Source organism: Apiospora hydei (genome assembly GCF_038363865.1).
Source record: "Apiospora hydei strain CBS 114990 chromosome Unknown utg000009l_segment0_segment0, whole genome shotgun sequence".
Classification (NCBI taxonomy): Eukaryota; Fungi; Ascomycota; class Sordariomycetes; order Amphisphaeriales; family Apiosporaceae; genus Apiospora; species Apiospora hydei.
In genome coordinates this window covers 6,594,197-6,612,728 of record NW_027117368.1, presented here as the reverse complement: position 1 = coordinate 6,612,728, position 18,532 = coordinate 6,594,197, and the positions used below count along the sequence as shown (strand labels likewise).

The 18,532-nt window shown below is 52.0% G+C and overlaps 5 protein-coding genes across 5 annotated transcripts; 3 read left to right on the top strand and 2 right to left on the bottom strand.

Annotated features, from left to right (window-relative positions):
• Positions 1 to 415: 415 nt before the first annotated feature.
• Positions 416 to 2,119, bottom strand: PG997_013884 (uncharacterized protein; the record flags this gene model as incomplete). The annotated part of the gene is made up of 6 exons (XM_066818198.1): positions 1,897 to 2,119; positions 1,735 to 1,814; positions 908 to 1,654; positions 811 to 842; positions 524 to 769; positions 416 to 466 (listed from the first exon to the last, which is right to left on the bottom strand). The coding sequence occupies exons 1-6, from the start codon at positions 1,935 to 1,937 to the stop codon at positions 416 to 418; spliced, it is 1,197 nt and encodes a 398-aa protein (XP_066663890.1). The 5' UTR covers positions 1,938 to 2,119.
• Positions 2,120 to 4,637: 2,518 nt separating this feature from the next.
• On the top strand, positions 4,638 to 9,128 carry PG997_013883 (uncharacterized protein; the record flags this gene model as incomplete). Its single annotated transcript, XM_066818197.1, has 8 exons — positions 4,638 to 4,766; positions 4,882 to 5,826; positions 5,925 to 6,059; positions 6,110 to 6,176; positions 6,227 to 6,486; positions 6,603 to 7,997; positions 8,051 to 8,753; positions 8,845 to 9,128. The coding sequence occupies 8 exons, from the start codon at positions 4,638 to 4,640 to the stop codon at positions 9,126 to 9,128; spliced, it is 3,918 nt and encodes a 1,305-aa protein (XP_066663889.1).
• A 650-nt stretch (positions 9,129 to 9,778) lies between these two features.
• PG997_013882 (WD40-repeat-containing domain protein) lies at positions 9,779 to 11,611 on the bottom strand (the record flags this gene model as incomplete). Its single annotated transcript, XM_066818196.1, has 4 exons — positions 9,779 to 9,946; positions 9,990 to 10,610; positions 10,677 to 11,439; positions 11,502 to 11,611. 4 exons carry the CDS (start codon positions 11,609 to 11,611, stop codon positions 9,779 to 9,781), a joined length of 1,662 nt encoding a protein of 553 aa, XP_066663888.1.
• Positions 11,612 to 12,203: 592 nt separating this feature from the next.
• PG997_013881 (proteasome subunit beta type-2) lies at positions 12,204 to 12,922 on the top strand (the record flags this gene model as incomplete). The annotated part of the gene is made up of 2 exons (XM_066818195.1): positions 12,204 to 12,360; positions 12,471 to 12,922. Coding segments are annotated over 2 exons (609 nt in total), but the record flags the coding sequence as incomplete, so codon positions are not given.
• A 2,967-nt stretch (positions 12,923 to 15,889) lies between these two features.
• PG997_013880 (ATP-dependent RNA helicase) lies at positions 15,890 to 18,425 on the top strand (the record flags this gene model as incomplete). Its single annotated transcript, XM_066818194.1, has 3 exons — positions 15,890 to 15,924; positions 15,968 to 17,786; positions 18,255 to 18,425. The coding sequence occupies 3 exons, from the start codon at positions 15,890 to 15,892 to the stop codon at positions 18,423 to 18,425; spliced, it is 2,025 nt and encodes a 674-aa protein (XP_066663886.1).
• Between the last annotated feature and the right edge of the window lie 107 nt (positions 18,426 to 18,532).

Sequence of the window (18,532 nt, the reverse complement as noted above, 5' to 3'; positions counted from 1 at the left end):
AGCTGATGCCTTTCCATGTTCATAACCGTGAACCCATATCGAAGTCATTCCTCTATTAGCGTTATACTGCCACCCTTCTTTCACTTTGATCCGCCAGCCACGTCCGCCAATCTGGCCAAATCTCGTCGAGTGGCAAAGAAAAACCTGTAAACTACCAGTGAACGCATAATGAGATTTCCGAAACAGCCCTATAACATGAGAGGGAATTCCAGTCTATTTTTGGGAGGGTTGGTACTGCAGCGTCATGAAATCGATCACTGCATCATGGGCATTATTGGGGGTGGTGGGCAAAGGCCCAATGACCGAAATTCGTTGTAAATGTCAACAGCAAGTTCGGTCAACAAATAATGTACCATCTGGCCTGTCTTATCGGCAACGAAACGCCGGCATAACGAGTCGGTTGAAGGCAACCTGTTTAGCTCTGCTTGCACTCGGCAGCTTCCTTGTTGGGCTTCGCGCCATCATCCTGTTGTTTGTTAGCATCGTGTGGGCAGACTCGAAAGGGGGCAATTGCAAGGCGTACATCTTCCTCAGACTCCTCCTCATCCTCATCGCGATCATCGCTAAGATCGTCGTCATCCTCATCATCCTCCTCATCGTACTCGTTCTCCTCAAAGTCGTCGAGTTCCTCAAAGGCCAAGGCCTCTCCGGTGAACCAGTCGATGGCACGAGGAATCAGCTTCTCCTTGATATCCTCACCGAGCTGGTAGTCAAGCTCCAGGCGCTCCTCAATGTCCGAGGCGGCAGAGTCGTCGTCCTCGGTGGGAGCCTTGGGGGCGAGAAGAAGTTGAAGAAAGACTCAGTGGGAACTGTCTTCTTGACAATGCGAGTTTGCTTGGTGTCTGGGGTGTTTGTTAGAATTAGTGTTATCGACAAATGGGGAAGAATCAGTGGAGATGCGGCTTACTCTTGTTGCGCTGCTTCTTGCTCTCCACCCGGACAGTCAGATCCTCACCCTCCTTCCAGTTGATCTTGTCACCCTCGGCGTGATCGTAGATGAAGTCGCCACCATACCCGCTCTCGTTCTGGTAGAAGTAGGTCTTGGTGATGGTCTTGTTCGTGAAGAACTTGTTGTCGGCGAACTCGAAGATAAGACGGAAACCGGGCTTGTCGAGGTACTCCATGCGGATGTCGACCAGGTGCTTGAGAGCACCCTCGTCACGGTCCGTGATCATCTCGGCGAGCGAGATCTGGTTCTTCATGGCAGACAGCCAGAATTCGGGGATACCAGAAACGTTCTCGGCAGCCTCGGCAGCCTCGGCGGACTCGGCAGGCTTCTCCTCCTCCTTGGGCTTATCGGCAGCATCGGCCTCAGCCTCCTCATCATCGTCCTTCTCACCAGCCTTGATCTCATCCTCAGAAGGCTCAGTACCGCCGTTCACGATATCGGCACGCTTCTGGTAGAGGGGAGTGAACTTGGCGAAGTACTTCTTCTCCAGTTGGAGAACTTCTTCTTGGAACTCAGCTTCCAATTTGGAGTGCTCCTTCTGGATACCCTTCAAGCCAGCAACTCGGCGGCGAACAGGAGCGGGCAGCGACTCGATATAGCCGGACGAACGGCCAACCAGAGAACCTAGGCGGCCCTGGATCATCTGGACGAGAGCGGGGTTCTGAGCGAAGATTGATGCGGCAGCGGCACGCTCAGCGAGGTCGTCTGCAAAACACACATGTTGTTAACGACCGAACTATTGTACTAGGCGAGTTTGTTGCATGGAGCAACTGAACACGACTTACCCTCCTTGATGCTGGCCACGCCAGGCTGTTGGGCGTGGGAAGAGATAGGTGCATTGTTGGCGGGGGTGTTCTGCGGGGTCCTGAGATGACATTCAGGGTCAGTTTCCAAGCTGAAAGCGATTGCAAATTTCGCAGAATGGAAGGGGGCTAGGAGAGACTCACGGCGCAGTCACGTCCCGGCGATTCTTGATGGGCTCGGCCATTGTGATTGTGATTTTGCGGTGTCGTTGACCGAAAATGGGATTTTTGGTTGGGGAAGATTTGGGTTGGGTAGCGGTAACTGCAAGACCGTGCAGCAGTCGCTAAGTAAGTAGACGTTGATTTTTTAGACTGGACCGGGGGGTCGCAGATCAACAACAAGGCAAGACAGGCACGAGTTCGGTGCGAGGTCTCAGACACACCCCAGAAAATTCGAGTTGTCAGGTTAAAGACGACAATGGGATCAAATATGTAGGAGTCGAATCTGGGAGTTGGGAAAGGGAAGGAAAAAAAGTTGGAGGGCGGAACAAAGTCCCAAAGTGCAGGTGGAGTTTAGTGTGAAGGTGAATGGCCTTGGGCTGGACTGAGAATGCTCATAGCATGTAGACAAGTAGAGTGATGAGCTAGACCTAACCAAGCCCTTGTTGCTGGGAGATGTTGTTGGACTTGGGGGAGCCGATGAGTGGCCAAGTTGGTGAATGGGTTGAGGAGGGACAAATGGTTGATGAAAGATTCTACTGGGGCGAAGGTGGGGGAGACAAGAAGGCGTGGCCCACTCGGTTTTTAGTGGTAGGAGTCGAGGGACAGGCCAGGACCGGCCAGGCCAGGACAGGAGGAGGCCCTGAGGGACAGGAAGAGGAAGATTCATCAATCAAACCCAAGCAATCAAATGTATGTGCCTTCTACTCGCTCCAAGTCATCCCTCCTGACTGCACCGCGCTGCAGCCTCTCGATATCCAATCGGTATCTTGTACCTTGGGTACAGGTATGTCCCTCTTACTGACTGAAGAAGTGGGTAGCCGAACGCAAAAATTCTCCTTCTAACCATCCAGACTTGGGCAAGTACGATGTAAGTGCGCGCAAGGAGAAGAAAATATTCTATTATCCACCCACAGTTCGGTCCTAGAGAGGGTTTGAGCATAACATACCTACCTGTTGCTGAAAGGTGTAGCTACTGTCGATATCACGGCTGTATTCTATCTACGTGTGCGACATACAAAGAAAGCCTAACTGTGTCATCGGGTCAACCTTAAAAAAATGGCAGATGTTGTTGGTCGGCTACATACGGCAGTCTCCCCCAAAACTGAGAATATGCACGCGCGCATACCCTCGATCAATCAATGTCCGTCAATACGAAATTGGGTATTGATGTGAGTTTTCCCATGCCGTCAGGCGATGAACAAGACTGCCGATTAATGCGGCTGTGGAATAAAGGCCCTTGAATGTGTCTGTAGGTATGCTACCACGACATGATTACATGTATCTAAAGAGGCGCGTAGTTACTTGTATGTATTGGGATATATGTCGCTGGAGCACCACCTTCGGCAACCACCCCTCCTCTCTTCTGGATCATGATGATATCAAATTAACGAGGCGATGGCTCATGAAGTCGACTGCACATTCAAAGGCGTCGGTGATTTGGCCGCCTATATGGAGAATGTCAGCTCAAAATCGCACGCCGTGTAGGATGCCAAGCAGCCGTCAACACTATACCCAGGTAGGCATCCCGGCTCCTAGGAGTCTGCTCCGAATCGCTTCTGTCCCAGTCAGGCGGGTGACAAAAACGCAAACCGAAGTATCATTTCTAATCATAATATTATAAGATTAAGAATATACTATTCTTTCAAGAAAAATATAATAAATAATTTTCTAGATTTTTAAAGCCGTCCATTGATTTCATATAGCTCAATAAAGTAAGGTAGTAATATCAAGCACCCGCCTGCCAGTGTTTAACTGGTGAAAGCAAGAGTGCATTATCTCTTGGATGCACCAACCTCGGATAAGAACAGTATCCATGGATGTCTCAGCAATTTTCGGGACCAATCAGCCCAAGTGTTGACATGCCGTTAGGTTAGGCCGTTCGCAAGTGATATGTGCGAATGTCCACACATGGGGGGGATTCAGATGCACATACAACAGCTCCACCTACATGCTTTCTTTTGTGTGCAGAACAGCGGTGACCTTCTGTCACTGACGCAGTTGGCGGTGCAAAACTCCCCGTGGTCCTCCCGCATTTGGATCGTTGGGATCGCTTGACTCCCTCATGGAACTTGCAGAATCCACGATTTAGGTATAACATCGAATCTCGATACCACCAGGTACGGTATAGTCCAGTTGGTCACTTCTGGAACCAGTCCCAACAGTCTCTATATATACCACCTGTGTCATACTGCGACATCGGAGTTTTATGCGACCATAGCACATGCCCATTCTGTCCTTGCGAGAGTCTGCCCAGATGGAGGAGTAGAGCAACAGGTCGAGTCAGTTGATTCATACAATGCCTCACTTACACGATCGAGGACCCATGTACCACGTGAAGTTGATACAGATGACCCGTTTCTGGCTTATCGCGGATACCAAGTGCTTATCTCCCGTCCCTGGTGGGGGCTGGAGCTTATTGACATTTATTTTCGACGGCCTGGCCTGGGGTACTTTGTATGAACCGAACCGTACTTCCTGATTGCCGGCCCATTTGCTGCTGGAGTTAAGCCATAACGCAGGTACCACCAGCATCGTCATCGCCAAGTTCTCCTGTGCGAATTGGCAAGGGTAGGCCTCATTTTTCGTCGTCGCCTCGCGTTTGACATGGTCGGCATAGTAACCTAGCCACCGAGTATCATCATCGGCCAATCCGCCCACAGCCAGCGGACGACCACTCGCAAAATGCATTGCGATTTCTTCGAGGGTAACTGACATCGACGAAAATGAACGACGAACGCGACAGAGTACCCAATGGCGGGCAGCGGTCCGGTGGGCGCACCCCTTTCTACCGGCTGCCTTCCAACCAAAGCGGCTCAAGTGTCTTCGAGGATGTCGAAATGGCGCAAGATGAGGTATGAATTTCAGATGCACTAGATCCATTACCAAGACCCGTCTCCCCTCAGTGTAGAATAGAATGCAATTTGTATTACTATGACCGTTCGTGGCGGCTAATTCGTATCTTTCTAGCTATTCTCCGGACCCATTGCCGAGAGCTTGCCTTCCAGCATTTCAGCCTTTGCGCATAGACGAGGTCGTGCCGATTCCACGACGAGTTTCGCATACTACAACGAGGACGAGGACGATGCTGTAGATATCGAGGATGACGACAGAGCGTCCCACGTATACGATGATGGCTCGGTCGTTATCGATATTGATGACATACCTTTCGGTCTTGGACCCGATGAAGAAGAGGAGAGCTCCGAAGGACTGTTGGAAACCGCCCTCGAACACGAGCATTATGCCATGCGCAGACGATCCTCTACCTATTCCAGAAATTCGGTGCACTCCAGGCTTCTTCGATCGGAGAGTGGACGCACAGATGCGAGCGGAGGCGGTCGCGGTTACGGACGAGCCAGCCAGAAGCTTTATATGGTGAATGAGGATCTGACGATTGTCATTGCTGGTTTCCGCACAAGCCGTGTTGGTTTCGCGGCGTACATCTTCCTCTGCTTTGCGACATTCGGCTTGGCTTACTTGTTATTGCGCTGGCTTCCGAGATGGCAGGTCAAGTTGATAGGGAAGTCTTGTCCGCTAAGGGAGTGCGAATGGGTTGTCTTGGAAAACCAGTGGGGCGAGATGTCGGTGCTGCCAGTCTCTTCGAGGCTTTACGACCGATCCATGTCGACAGTCTTTGGAGCCCCTGATAAGATGTATGCGCAATATCTCGAAGATGACGCCGATCCCGTTCTTCCTGAGCTCCGCGTCTTGATCTATCGATACGTGCGGTTCTTCTTCCATCCCCTGAAGGATAAGTTTGTTGTATCCACCGGCTGGGAAGATCCCAACTGGAAACGCGTGAGGGCTGTCCGCGCAGGCTTGGACACGGACGAGAAAGAGGAACGGGAGAATGTCTTTGGCGCCAATATCATTGATATTGAGCAAAAATCAATCTTCCAGTTGTTGGTGGACGAGGTAAGATACTCCTGCCCAGCTAAGAGGATGTGACATCCTACTATTGCTTGGGACACAAATTTCCTTTTACTATGTTCATGCGTACTAACTTAATTTAGGTATTCCACCCATTCTACATTTTCCAAATCGCCAGCCTGGTTCTGTGGTCTTTGGATGAGTATTATTATTACGCAATTTGTATTTTCCTCATGTCGGCTGGCAGCATTGTGACCACCCTCATCGAGACCCGCTCCGTTAGTACCACTGGGACGTATTCTGTCGAACTAAAGCTAACAAAAGACAGACAATGAAAAGATTGAGGGACATCTCCCGCTTCGAATGTGATGTTCGAGTTATACGAAGCGGATTCTGTAAGTTGTGCAATGTGCTCGTTGCAAAGTCGCAAACTAATAGAGTAAAGGGACGACCGTTCCCTCGTCCGATTTGGTGCCTGGAGACGTATACGAGATCAGCGACCCTAGCTTGACACAGTTTCCAAGTGACAGTTTGCTTTTGAGCGGAGATTGTATTGTCAACGAGAGCATGCTCACTGGAGAATCCATACCTGTCTCCAAGATACCAGCTACTGATGAGACACTCCATGACATGAAGCTGGGAGCCTCAACGATCTCGTCCGAGGTTGCTCGTCACTTCTTGTTCTGCGGAACCAAGATTGTTCGAGTACGTCGCCCTCAAGATGAGAGAGAGACGATCAAGCGGTGGCGCTTGCGATGGTTGTGCGTACTGGGTTCAATACTACGAAGGGCTCATTGGTTCGTTCGATGCTCTTCCCCAAGCCATCTGGCTTCAAGTTCTACCGCGATTCCTTCCGGTACATAGCTGTCATGGGGTGTATAGCGATCCTGGGTTTCATCGTATCATTTGTCAACTTCCTTCGTCTCGGTGTTGCCTGGCACCTCATTGTCGTACGGGCGCTGGACCTCATTACCATTGTGGTTCCCCCGGCACTTCCTGCAACGCTCACCATTGGCACCAACTTTGCGCTCAGCCGTCTGCGAAAGAAACAGATCTTCTGCATCAGCCCGCAAAGAGTAAATGTCGGCGGAAAACTCGATGTCATGTGTTTCGACAAGACAGGCACCCTCACAGAGGAAGGTTTAGACGTGCTTGGAGTGAGGCTTGTATCAAGATCGACCAACACCTTCGGAGATGTGGTAGCGAAGGCAGAATCGCTCGTGCCTCGAGCGAACTTCGGAGTCAACGACGAGAACAAATACGATACAAACCATGCCGCTCTCTTCACCATGGCCACTTGTCATTCACTCCGATCCGTCGATGGCGAACTTGTTGGCGACCCCTTGGACCTGAAAATGTTCGAGTTTACGAAGTGGTCATTTGAGGAAGGTCGCCATGGTGGAGGTGATCACGAGGATGAAGATCAGGGAGGTTTGTCGCCATCCATCGCACGTCCGCCCCCAGTCACGCTCTACGACACGGACGACTATGGTACTGCTCAAGGTCAAAATGCTCCTATCGAGCTCGGCGTCTTGAAATCGTTCGAGTTTGTCTCTCATCTACGAAGAGCAAGTGTCCTGGTTCGCGCTTTCGGGCAACAAAGTGTGGACATCTATGTCAAGGGTGCCCCCGAGTGCATGAAGGACATTTGTCGGCCAGAAACATTCCCCACCGACTACGAGGAGCTTCTCTCTCACTACACCCATAAAGGCTACAGAGTTATTGCATGTGCTACGAAGCATCTGAAGAAACTGTCATGGGTCAAAACCCAGAAGATGAAGCGAGAGCAAGCTGAGAGCGACCTGGAATTCATTGGCTTCATCATCTTTGAAAACAAGCTGAAACCCACCACAGCTGCGGTGCTCAAGGAGTTGACGCAGTCAAACATTGGTTCCATCATGGTCACTGGAGACAACATCCTAACAGCCATAAGTGTCTCGCGGAATTGCGGCTTGGTAGACAGAGCTGCGCACTGCTTCGTTCCTCACTGCGTGGAAGGAAACTTCCAAGACCCAAATGCTGACATCCAATGGGAAAGCATCGATGATTGCAACCTCAAGTTGGACAATCGTACACTGTTGCCGCTGCCTGTTTCCTCCGAGCAAGATATCTCGTTGCCGTACGACATCACGAATCTGAGGAACTATTCGTTGGCAGTCAGCGGCGATGCGTTCCGATGGATAGTCGACTTCGCCCCAGCCGACGTGCTTCAACGAGTGAGTGGTCACCGGTCTTGGCTATAATCGCATTGCTAATTTTCTTCTTCTAGATGTTGCTTCGAGGCAAGATCTATGCCCGAATGTCGCCTGATGAGAAGCATGAGTTGGTCGAAAAGCTACAGAGCATTGGCTATTGCTGCGGCTTCTGTGGCGATGGCGCAAATGACTGCGGTGCATTGAAAGCAGCCGATGTGGGCATCTCGCTCTCGGAAGCCGAGGCATCAGTTGCGGCGCCTTTTACATCTCGCGTCTTTGACATTCGATGTGTGCCTGATGTTATACGGGAGGGAAGGGCTGCTCTTGTCACAAGTTTCAGCTGCTTCAAGTTTATGAGCCTCTACTCGTCCATCCAGTTCACGTCTGTCAGTTTTCTATATGCATCAGCGTCGAATCTCGGAGATTTCCAGTTCTTGTTCATCGACGTCTTGCTCATCCTACCAATTGCCATATTCATGGGTTGGGCCGGTCCATATCCAGTCCTTAGCCGGAAACGACCGAACGCAGACTTGGTGTCTCGAAAAGTCCTAACGCCCTTGCTGGGACAGATTCTCATCTGTATTTCTATCCAAGCGGCAGCCTTTTTGCTCGTGAGAGCGCAACCCTGGTTCATCCCGCCCCGCATCCACCACGAGAAGTCCAACATCAAGAACTCGGAGAACACTGCTCTTTTCCTGGTGTCTTGCTTCGAGTATACCTTCATCGGAGTGGTCATGAGCGCCGGATATCCATTCCGACAGCCCATGCATAAAAACTGTAAGCCTTCAATTCCTTCTCTTCATTTTTCCCCTTTACGCCCCCTTTTCCTTCCCCACCACAGCTGCTAACCTGGGTGGTTGATATGCAGGGCCTTTTGTCGCTACGGTAGCCGCGGCGCTTGTTCTGATAACCTACATGGTCCTGGAGCCAGCTCACTGGCTGCGGAGGCTGATGCAGCTGACCCCGATGAGCTACTCCTTCAAATCGACGCTCATCGTCCTTGGCTTGGTCTACTTCGTCCTCGCATGGGTCTCGGAAACGTACATTTTCCCGCATCTGGCGCGGGCATTCGGCAAGGCGAAGCTGGCGCTCACGAACAAGCCCAAACAGCGGAAGGAGTACAAGGTGATTGCGGAGAGGATGCAGATGTAAAATGTGTAAACTTTACTCACCAAAAGTTCAGTTGGAAATTTCTTAATTCATATTCTAGAATGTCGCGTGTGTTGTTGTTCTATTATTGTATTGGTATAGATATGATCAAGTCGCCATGCGCATCCAATGGGCCGATTGGTAGCGTGGGATGATAAATTGCGATTTAGTAAAGTTCGTGGAGTCGCATGGCGCTTTACTTAAAGAGAGAGGAAGAGAGAAACAAGACTGTATGTATCGATTAAGATGCCGGGAGTAATGGTAGGGATGGCGTTGCTCGGGGCAGGTTGATAGACAAAGACCGCTGATACAACAAGTCTTCAAAAGTATATGTTTATGCTGAAAGAATTACCTGACTAAGCAAACAGCGTGCCCAGTATTTCTGCTCCCTGATGAGCATGTTTGTGACCCTACGGCCTATTATACTCCATTCGCATGTACAGCAACGAGGACAGTCTGGGGTGTTGCTTGCCACCAGCAACTATGAGAGCAAGACTATTGCAGAGACACAGATCAAGTATTTTGAGCGAAGAGCCCAGCCAGTCTCGGTCCACTGGCTATGCAATAAACATTCATGTGAGTGAGCTATAAGGTATCATCCACTTTACACATACACACTCGTTATGCTCCCACCATTATTATGTATGAAGCATCTAACCCTCCATGTCGACGTCCTTGTTGGAGCTGTCGTCCCCATTGGCCACATCCTTTTCCCTCCTCGGAATCTCAAACACAACGGCACCGTTCTTGCCGCCCTTGACCGTCTTCCACCGGCCTAAGCGGTGTTCTTTTGCCCACGGCAGCCACCACGCATAGCCCGTCTGCGCCGCGGTGACCCCGTTCGAACAGGGAGATGTCGTTCACCACGCCCTTGACAAACCAGGGCTCATTTTCATCCGAATGATTGCCGTTGACCAGCACTTCTCCTTCCTCAGATTCGACCCCAGAAGGCTGTCCAAGTACTCCTACCGGCTCGATCTGCCTCTTGTCCTCGCTTAAACGCCAGAGTCTAACGCACCCATCCCAGCTGCCGGAAAGAATGACGTCTGAGTAGGGAAGCGTACGAAGGGCGGTGATCCACCTGGGCTGTTCGGGCGATACTTGTTTCAGATCGGGTATCTTTTCCGCAGACGCTTCTTCGGGTCTAAGTGGCGGTTCGAAGCCGTGAGCATGGGGCAAGATGAATAAGGGTTTCTTCTTGCTGATACTCCACAGCGATATCGAGCCGTTTTGAGAGCCTGTGACAAACAGCTCGTCATCTAACATAGCAACCCGGTCCATGGTATTCTCAAGGGCTAACGACTTGGGATTTATGTGATCGGCTTTGGTCTTCTTTTCACTGCCACCGCCGCGGAAAACCAGCTGCGACTCCTCTACAACCTTCCACAGACGCGCTGTGCGGTCGCGGGCACCGACGGTAACACACCTTTCTTGGGCCAAAGCCGCTATGTCCACGACTTCATCTGCGTGTCCATATAGCGTTTCCTGGAAAATTCAAGGATTAGTATACCGTGTTTAAGTGCAGTGCGTGACCAAGCGAGTAATACTTACAACATAAGCAAAAGGGGGTCCATCGTCCAAGCTCCAGACTTTTACTGTTCTGTCCTTGGAAGCAGTGTAGAGCTGGTTTGTTCCGCGTCGGAATGCCAGCCCAGTCACAGCGTCCCTGTGGTGTGTGAATACTCTCAGCGGCTTGAGCGTCTTGGCGTCGTGTATGATCAAACGCCGATCACTACCTCCCGTCACAACATATTGTCCGTCTTCTGATGCAGCTACACACAATATCTCGCCGGTATGTCCCTGGTAGTTTTTATTTTTGGCGGCTTTGGCCCTGTCGCCCTGTCGTGAGAGCACCTTGTCCGGCTGTCTGCGTGGGGGAGCCTGCTTCTTCGGCTTCTTTTTAGTCGTCTGTGGAAATTGGTTGGCGGGCAAATCTTGTAGCCTCCACTTGACAAGAGTTCGATCTTTGTGTACTGTGTATGCGAAAGGGGCGCAGGTTGCAACTGAGGTCGTAGCCAGATTGTTGCCTCGGAACAAGGTGTGGGAAGCCTTCTCGGGGGCCAATTCGCCAGCGATGGTACGATAAACTTTGCCTTTGGCTTCGGCGACATCTTCTCGCAGCCTACGTTCAAGGAGGATTTCTCGGTCAACGTCTTCGGCATTGAAGCCCACTTCGACCTGTTCCTTGACGTTTTCGAGATAGCGAGATGCAAGCCTCAGTCTCTTCTCGGCAGCAGTCTCCCCTTCGTTTTCTGAGTCGGAACCTTCTTGGGCGTCTTCAGGTTCGTCGAAACCTCCATCTTCGCTTTCAGAGCTTCCGGATATCGACTCGTCGTCCCGTTCTGGTCGCTTCGAGGGTGCAGCAGGTTTCGTCACCTTTCCGGGGCCTTTGGCAATGGAGCCATGGGGTCTCTTTTGGGGTTTTCCGTAGTGGGAGCCCGCTTCCGCTTCTTCTGGGCGCCAGGTATCGTGAAGAAGGAGGACATTGTGGCGAATTGTCGCGACTGTTGTCCTGATTCTCGAGCAATACGCAGCAGGACCGAGATGCTGCCTCCCAAAAAGTTCGCCCTTCAAACCCAGTAGATCATATCGCAAAAAAGTTAAAGTGGGGCGTGTATTAGTGTGGCTAGATGCGTCTTATCAACTTATCGAAGTCCCCGCCGACGTGGCTCAATCCCCGACCCTCCGAACCTGTCTGGAACCCAATTGCGGCTGAACCGAAGGCTCAGGCTTACCCCAGCAGCAGCAGCAGCAGCAGCAGCAACTCAGGTGCAACGTAAGGGTGGGCCGGCCTTAGTCTAACTGAACCAGGCTGTAGCTTGACTGCGCGTCTGTGTGTGTGTGATTGCATCCATCATCGGCCTTGCGACAGCTAGAAGACCTATCCAGTTGACGCCCATAGACCCGAGAGCTTTCAACTGCAAAGCATCACCAAAAACAAGGCGTCTCGTGCCACAAGTTCCTTCTACTCAGTAACACCCTGCACACTCGCCCAACATGTAGGTCTCTTTTCTCCCCCGGACTTGTCTTGAGCTCCAGCAATGAAGCAGCAAGCTAACCAGCCACCTATCTCACAGGGAGGTGCTCCTAGGAATTACGGGCAAGGACTTCACCTTGATTGCAGCTTCTAAAGCTACGATGCGAGGACCCACCATCATCAAGGCCGCCGACGACAAGACAAGAGCGCTGAACAAGTCCACCTTGATAGCATTCTCTGGAGAAGCGGGCGACACAAGTACGTAAATGTCCCCGGCGGGCACAGGCATGGCCCGCACTCGCGATGGTTTGGGAGCGGGAGCTCCTGGATGGTTGTTGTGTCTGTCTTACTGACCGGGTAACCTCCAGTCCAATTCACGGAATACATTCAAGCGAATGCCCAGCTGTACTCGATGCGGAACGAGTCTGAGCTGTCACCAACAGCGCTGGCACACTACGTCCGCGGCGAGCTGGCATCGAGTCTGCGTTCACGAAAACCCTACAACGTCAACCTTCTGTTGGGAGGCGTTGACCCCATCACCCAAAAGCCCAAGCTGTTCTGGCTCGATTACCTTGCTTCGTTAGCCCCCGTTCCCTATGCTGCCCACGGCTACGCTCAATACTACTGCCTCTCGATCCTCGACAAGCACCACCATCCCGATATCAGCCTGGGAGAGGGAATCAAGCTGCTGGAGAAGTGCACAGACGAGCTGAAGAGACGCATGCCGATCGACTTCAAGGGTATGACGGTCAAGGCAATTACGAAGAACGGCATAGTGGACATTGAGTTCAATGATGACAAGATTGTCAAGAGTGCTTAAGAGGAAGCCTCTTGATGTTATGCCGGGCAATGATAAAGCGCAAGGGAAGGCCAAGGCCATATGACTGTGTACACTATCTAGAAGTACTAGGGCGGGTTTTATATCCGTATGCGAAAGCACTCATGACTGATAATCCACGATGTTTACCGAACAATCCAAGTCATGGAACGCTCTATACAGTTTTCCCGGTCTTCTATCTTGGATACATCCGAATCCAGGAATCCCATATGGGGCAGTAGTGTGCGTGATAGGCGGCATCAAAATACTACAGAGACCGTCCTTTTTTGGCTGGAGAAAATTGCCACATCGTGCATGCTTTTAACAGTAATGCTAAAGCAGCCCCTAGATGAAGTTGTCTTCAGTTGGTCCTTTTCTGTACACATTCCTCCTCGATATCTTTGTTCGACAAGTATTCCGATAGATGTATTTGGGTTTGGCCTAGAAGGGCCCAGTTTACTTTAAGAGACCAACACTTGACTCGGCAAGGTGGTGACCCAGCTCTTGCTGGTTGGTGGCATGGGGTTCAAACCGGCCAGAGCGAGCGGTGTATGTACCCTCCTGCCCCTGTCGACCTCACTAGCAGTCTCTGGAGCGACATCGTAGTAATGCTTTTGGCTACATCTTTTGTTTGTGGTCTGCAGGGCGGTGAATATCTATCAAAATGGCAGAACGACACTTTTTCTATATAGTGCAGTAGAGTGAAGAGGTAGAGCTGGAAGTAAGCGTAAAGCTGGGAGACATTATCCTCCTGACCACTTCATCCATGGCAGACAGATGGGTGGGAGAACTGGTGGGAGTGTACAGAGGATCTTGTTAGTTTTTCCAGATGCCGTATTGGTACATACCTGGCAGATACCTGGCACCTGGGGCTCAAGCAGCGGTTTTGGGGAAATTCTATATTCACTTCCATCGAAACTGTGCCCGCCCGGGGAAGCGTCCGAAAGGGTGTGGCCGAGTCCCCTCAGAGGGTTGAGATGAGCTGGCGAAGTGGCGATAGAGGGCCCGCTGTGCGTCAACAGATGACGGAGTCAAGGGTCTCTGACACTGGAAGTAGCTGAGACTGCAACTCGGTTCCCCCAGCAAACAGACCGGGGTACCAGGCTCTAGTGTTCATGGCTGACACCTGAGTGCTGCGACTTTAGGGCCATTAGGTCGGTACACAGCGTCCTAGGGCGATCGCACTGTAGATAGCCGTGGAATCGAAGCCGGCATTTCATTTACTTACAATGAGAGGCGGGCATTCCGACGGTATGTATGATAGGCAGTAGGCAATTAAGGGTATCCAAGCCCAGGCATTACTCATGTCTCTCTGCGGAAGCGTGCTGAAAGTGGAATTTGTCTAGAAACTCTGGGGAAAGAGTTATCAGGTAAGCCTGCCTATCCTCAGCCTACCGTATGTACCTACGCAATACGGCCATCGGTCCCTTGTTGTTGCCACCCGACGTACCTCAACGACTCGAGAAGAAAAATTTGCCCATTCCGCCGCCCAACTAATAATTGCTCTCCAGGCTTTCGGGGGGTGGTTGAGCTGCATGTACAGATGCGGTGCTCCACTGCCTTAAAGAAGCCAGCAAGCTGCCTGTTAGGCATCGGCAACTGTACAAACAGCAGAACACATGTTTACAGGAAAGATTTCATCCTCCAAGATCAGAGAAAGGGGAAGATGAAAGTATTTGGGATGGAAACAGTGTGCGAGTCCTGGACTTCAGATGCGTAGACGGTACCATGATGAAGACAGGGAGAACTACGTGTAGGTCTGGTCTGCAGTGGTATCCTGATATCATAAGGGTGCACTTCAACGGATGCCAGGTGGAGGGGCAGAGGGGTGACCAACAACGCAATGCAGCCAGTCTGTCGCCTCCCCTTGTACTTCAATCAAATGGTAGAGCAGGTACCTTAATCAAGTACAGACCCTGAAGAGAGCAGGCTCAATACTCTCGCACCGCGCCTGGGTTACGACGAACCAGTTACATACATCCTAACGCAACCAGCCAACCTCCAGTCTGCGGGCGCTGGGAGTCATGTCATGTATGTATGTCAGATAGGTAGTACCTAGCGGATGGCAAGCAGCAACCAACGGAGATAGCAAAGCACTAGACGGTTTTGAAAGACGCTTTACAGATTCCAGGCCACTACTGCGCTTGACTTTTTTTTCTTTCTCCCTCTCCCGGTTAGCAAGTGAATGTTACCTGGTACATGCAGACTTGGGTCAATAGGTGGTGTACTTGCAAACGCTGATACATATAGTACATGCCTCTTACCTCCCACCCATTGGATCTCCAGACTAAATTTTTTTCCAGGCCACCCACTCCCCATTCAACTAAAACCTCCCAAAACCTCCCCTGCCTGACCCATTCTTCCCATCCCACAACCACCCTCTATCAACCTCTTTTTTCCTTTTTCCCTCTTCCCACCCAGGACGAGAGAGAGAAGAAGATTCTCACATACAAACTTGCAGTCTGCGTTTGGTCATCGTTGTTTTCTCCTTCCTTTGCAAAAGATTTCGTTTTCTTTTCGAAGGAGCTTGAAGACTTGCATCAATAGACGTGTGATTTACCGGCAGCCTTCCCAAGTAGACAGGCTTTTCACACAACCTACATAATCATTTTTTCCGTCTGAGAAAAGCGACCCCCAGGCTTTTCCTCATTCCCCTCCCATTCCACGATCTTTTTGTCTTCTCATCGCCGACCGGTCGAGAAGTTCAACATTGTTTTTCATCCCACCCTCTCGTTCTTTCCATCAGAGATAACGTAATCGGCTGGACACGAGAAACACTTGTCAATCAACGACATCAACCTCCACGGTTTCATTCGTCCCTTCGTCATTCAATATGGCTGATCAAATCAACATGGGCGGCCTGAGCCTCAGCGAGCAACAGAATGGACCTCGCTCTTACATCCCACCTCACATGCGCGGTAAGATGGGCGGTGGTGGTGGTGGTCCCCCGGCTGGCCCCCTGGTCCCGCCATGAACGGCGGCCTGAACAACAGCGCTTGGGCAGGGTAAGTCACACTCCCTTCATATTTTTCTGCGTGGCAATCCTAGATATCCTCTCGGACCTGCTTCCCCAACTGTCCACTTTTCCGCGACGAACTCAAGAGCTTTTGCTAACATTCCTCGTCTCAACAGTAACCAGAGCTTCGATGCCCGTCCTGCTCCTGGCTGGGCTGGCGCCAACCCTCTCCCCGGCGGTCCGGGTCCCAATGACTTCCCTCCCCCTCAGCAAGCACCTCATCAACCGCGAGGCAACTACAACAACCGCGGAGGTGGCGGCTTTGACCGTAACGGCTATGGCAACCCCAATGCCTCCGGCGGTGGTGGCGGCTACGCTCGTGGCTCTGGCGATGGTCAGTGGCGCGACGGAAAGCACATTGCTGGTCCCGTCAACCCTCGTGTCGAGCGTGAGCTCTTCGGTACTCCCGAGGACCCTTCTAAGCAGCACACCGGTATCAACTTCGAGAAGTATGATGACATCCCTGTCGAGGCTTCCGGTCACGATGTCCCCGAGGCTGTCACCCAGTTCACAAACCCCCCTCTGGACGACCACTTGATCCAGAACATCAAGCTTGCCCGCTACAACGTCCCCACCCCTGTCCAGAAGTACTCTATTCCTATCGTGATGGGGGGCAGAGACTTGATGGCTTGCGCCCAGACTGGTTCCGGAAAGACTGGTGGTTTCCTTTTCCCTATTCTGTCACAGGCCTTCCAGACCGGACCCTCACCTGCTCCCGCTGCTGGTGGCGGCTTTGGACGCCAGCGCAAGGCATACCCCACATCTCTGATCCTCGCGCCCACTCGTGAGTTGGTCTCGCAAATCTACGAGGAATCTCGTAAGTTCGCCTACCGATCTTGGGTACGCCCCTGCGTCGTTTACGGTGGTGCCGATATCGGCTCGCAACTCCGCCAGATCGAGCGCGGTTGCGATCTTTTGGTCGCCACCCCTGGTCGTCTTGTCGATCTCATTGAGCGCGGCCGTATCTCGCTTGTGAACATCAAGTACCTGGTCCTGGATGAGGCTGATCGCATGTTGGACATGGGTTTCGAGCCTCAGATTCGCCGAATTGTTGAGGGCGAGGATATGCCCGGCGTTGATGCTCGTCAGACCCTCATGTTCTCGGCCACCTTCCCCCGTGACATCCAGATGCTCGCTCGCGACTTCTTGAAGGACTACATCTTCCTGTCTGTCGGTCGTGTCGGTTCCACCTCCGAGAACATTACCCAGAAGGTTGAGTACGTTGAAGACATCGACAAGCGCTCTGTTCTCCTCGACATTCTCCACACCCACGGTGCTGGTTTGACCCTGATCTTCGTCGAGACGAAGCGTATGGCCGACTCTCTGTCTGATTTCCTCATCAACCAAAACTTCCCCGCGACATCCATTCACGGTGACCGCACCCAGCGCGAGCGTGAGCGGGCCTTGGAGATGTTCCGCAATGCGCGATGCCCCATTCTCGTTGCCACTGCTGTTGCTGCTCGTGGTCTCGATATCCCTAACGTCACCCACGTTGTCAACTACGATCTTCCCACCGACATTGACGACTACGTTCACCGAATCGGTCGTACTGGTCGTGCTGGTAACACTGGTCACTCAACTGCCTTCTTCAACCGTGGCAACCGAGGTGTTGTGCGCGAACTTATCGACCTTCTGAAGGAGGCCAACCAGGAGGTTCCCTCCTTCCTCGAGACCATCGCTCGTGAGAGCTCCTTCGGAGGTGGTGGTCGCGGCCGTGGCCGAGGTGGCGGCGGTGGTCGTGGCCGTGGAGCCAACAGCGATTTCCGCAAATTCAACAACGGCGGCGGCGGCTTTGGCGGCGGCTTCAACGGCCCCCTCAGGGAGGCAACTTCAGCGGTGGTGGTGGCTTCGGTGGTCCCCCGGCGGCGGCTACGGTGGCGGCGGCGGTGGCTACGGAGGTGGTGGCTATGGCGGCGGCGGCTATGGCAACCCCAGCGGACCTGGCCAGGCCTCTTGGTGGTAAATATCCACCTACCCGACGTCCTTTCCCGATCCCAACATGCTTCAATGGGGATTTTCTGTCGCAACAGGATTGGGCGCCCAACTTTTTCCCGCGGCACATACACTTTCTCATGTTTTACATTTGTTTTGCGTTGACGCTTCACCATTGGCATTTTCTTCACCAAATTTTGCGAGGCATAAATCCTTCTCCCGGCGGACTTGATATTCAGCCTCCGTTGAGGACTGGCAGGGTAGAGTCCCATGACATAGGACTCTGGCACATGATACGGCATTTGTCTTTTTACGGCTGCATACGCAATTTATGATACCCATAGAAGTCCCCTCAGCGGGCGACTTGCGAGCAGCTGCATCGGAAAGACTTTGGAAGGACAAACACGTGCCTTCACCACCGAGACTGGGTCGGTCTGGGGACATCTGAGGGCAGATGATCCTGGACACCCGGTCCAATCGACGCATTTGCGACCTGCTTTCACCTTCGTAGAGGAGGACTTTACGAGAATGGAGATCGTCCTTGGCATTCTCACATAGAAGGGGATTTATGCTCTGCTGCTTGGCAGTTGATTTTGTGCGATGGCATATTCATAGACAAAAGTGGATTTCTCGGTTCTTTGCCAGGCAGGCTCGAAAAAGCGAGC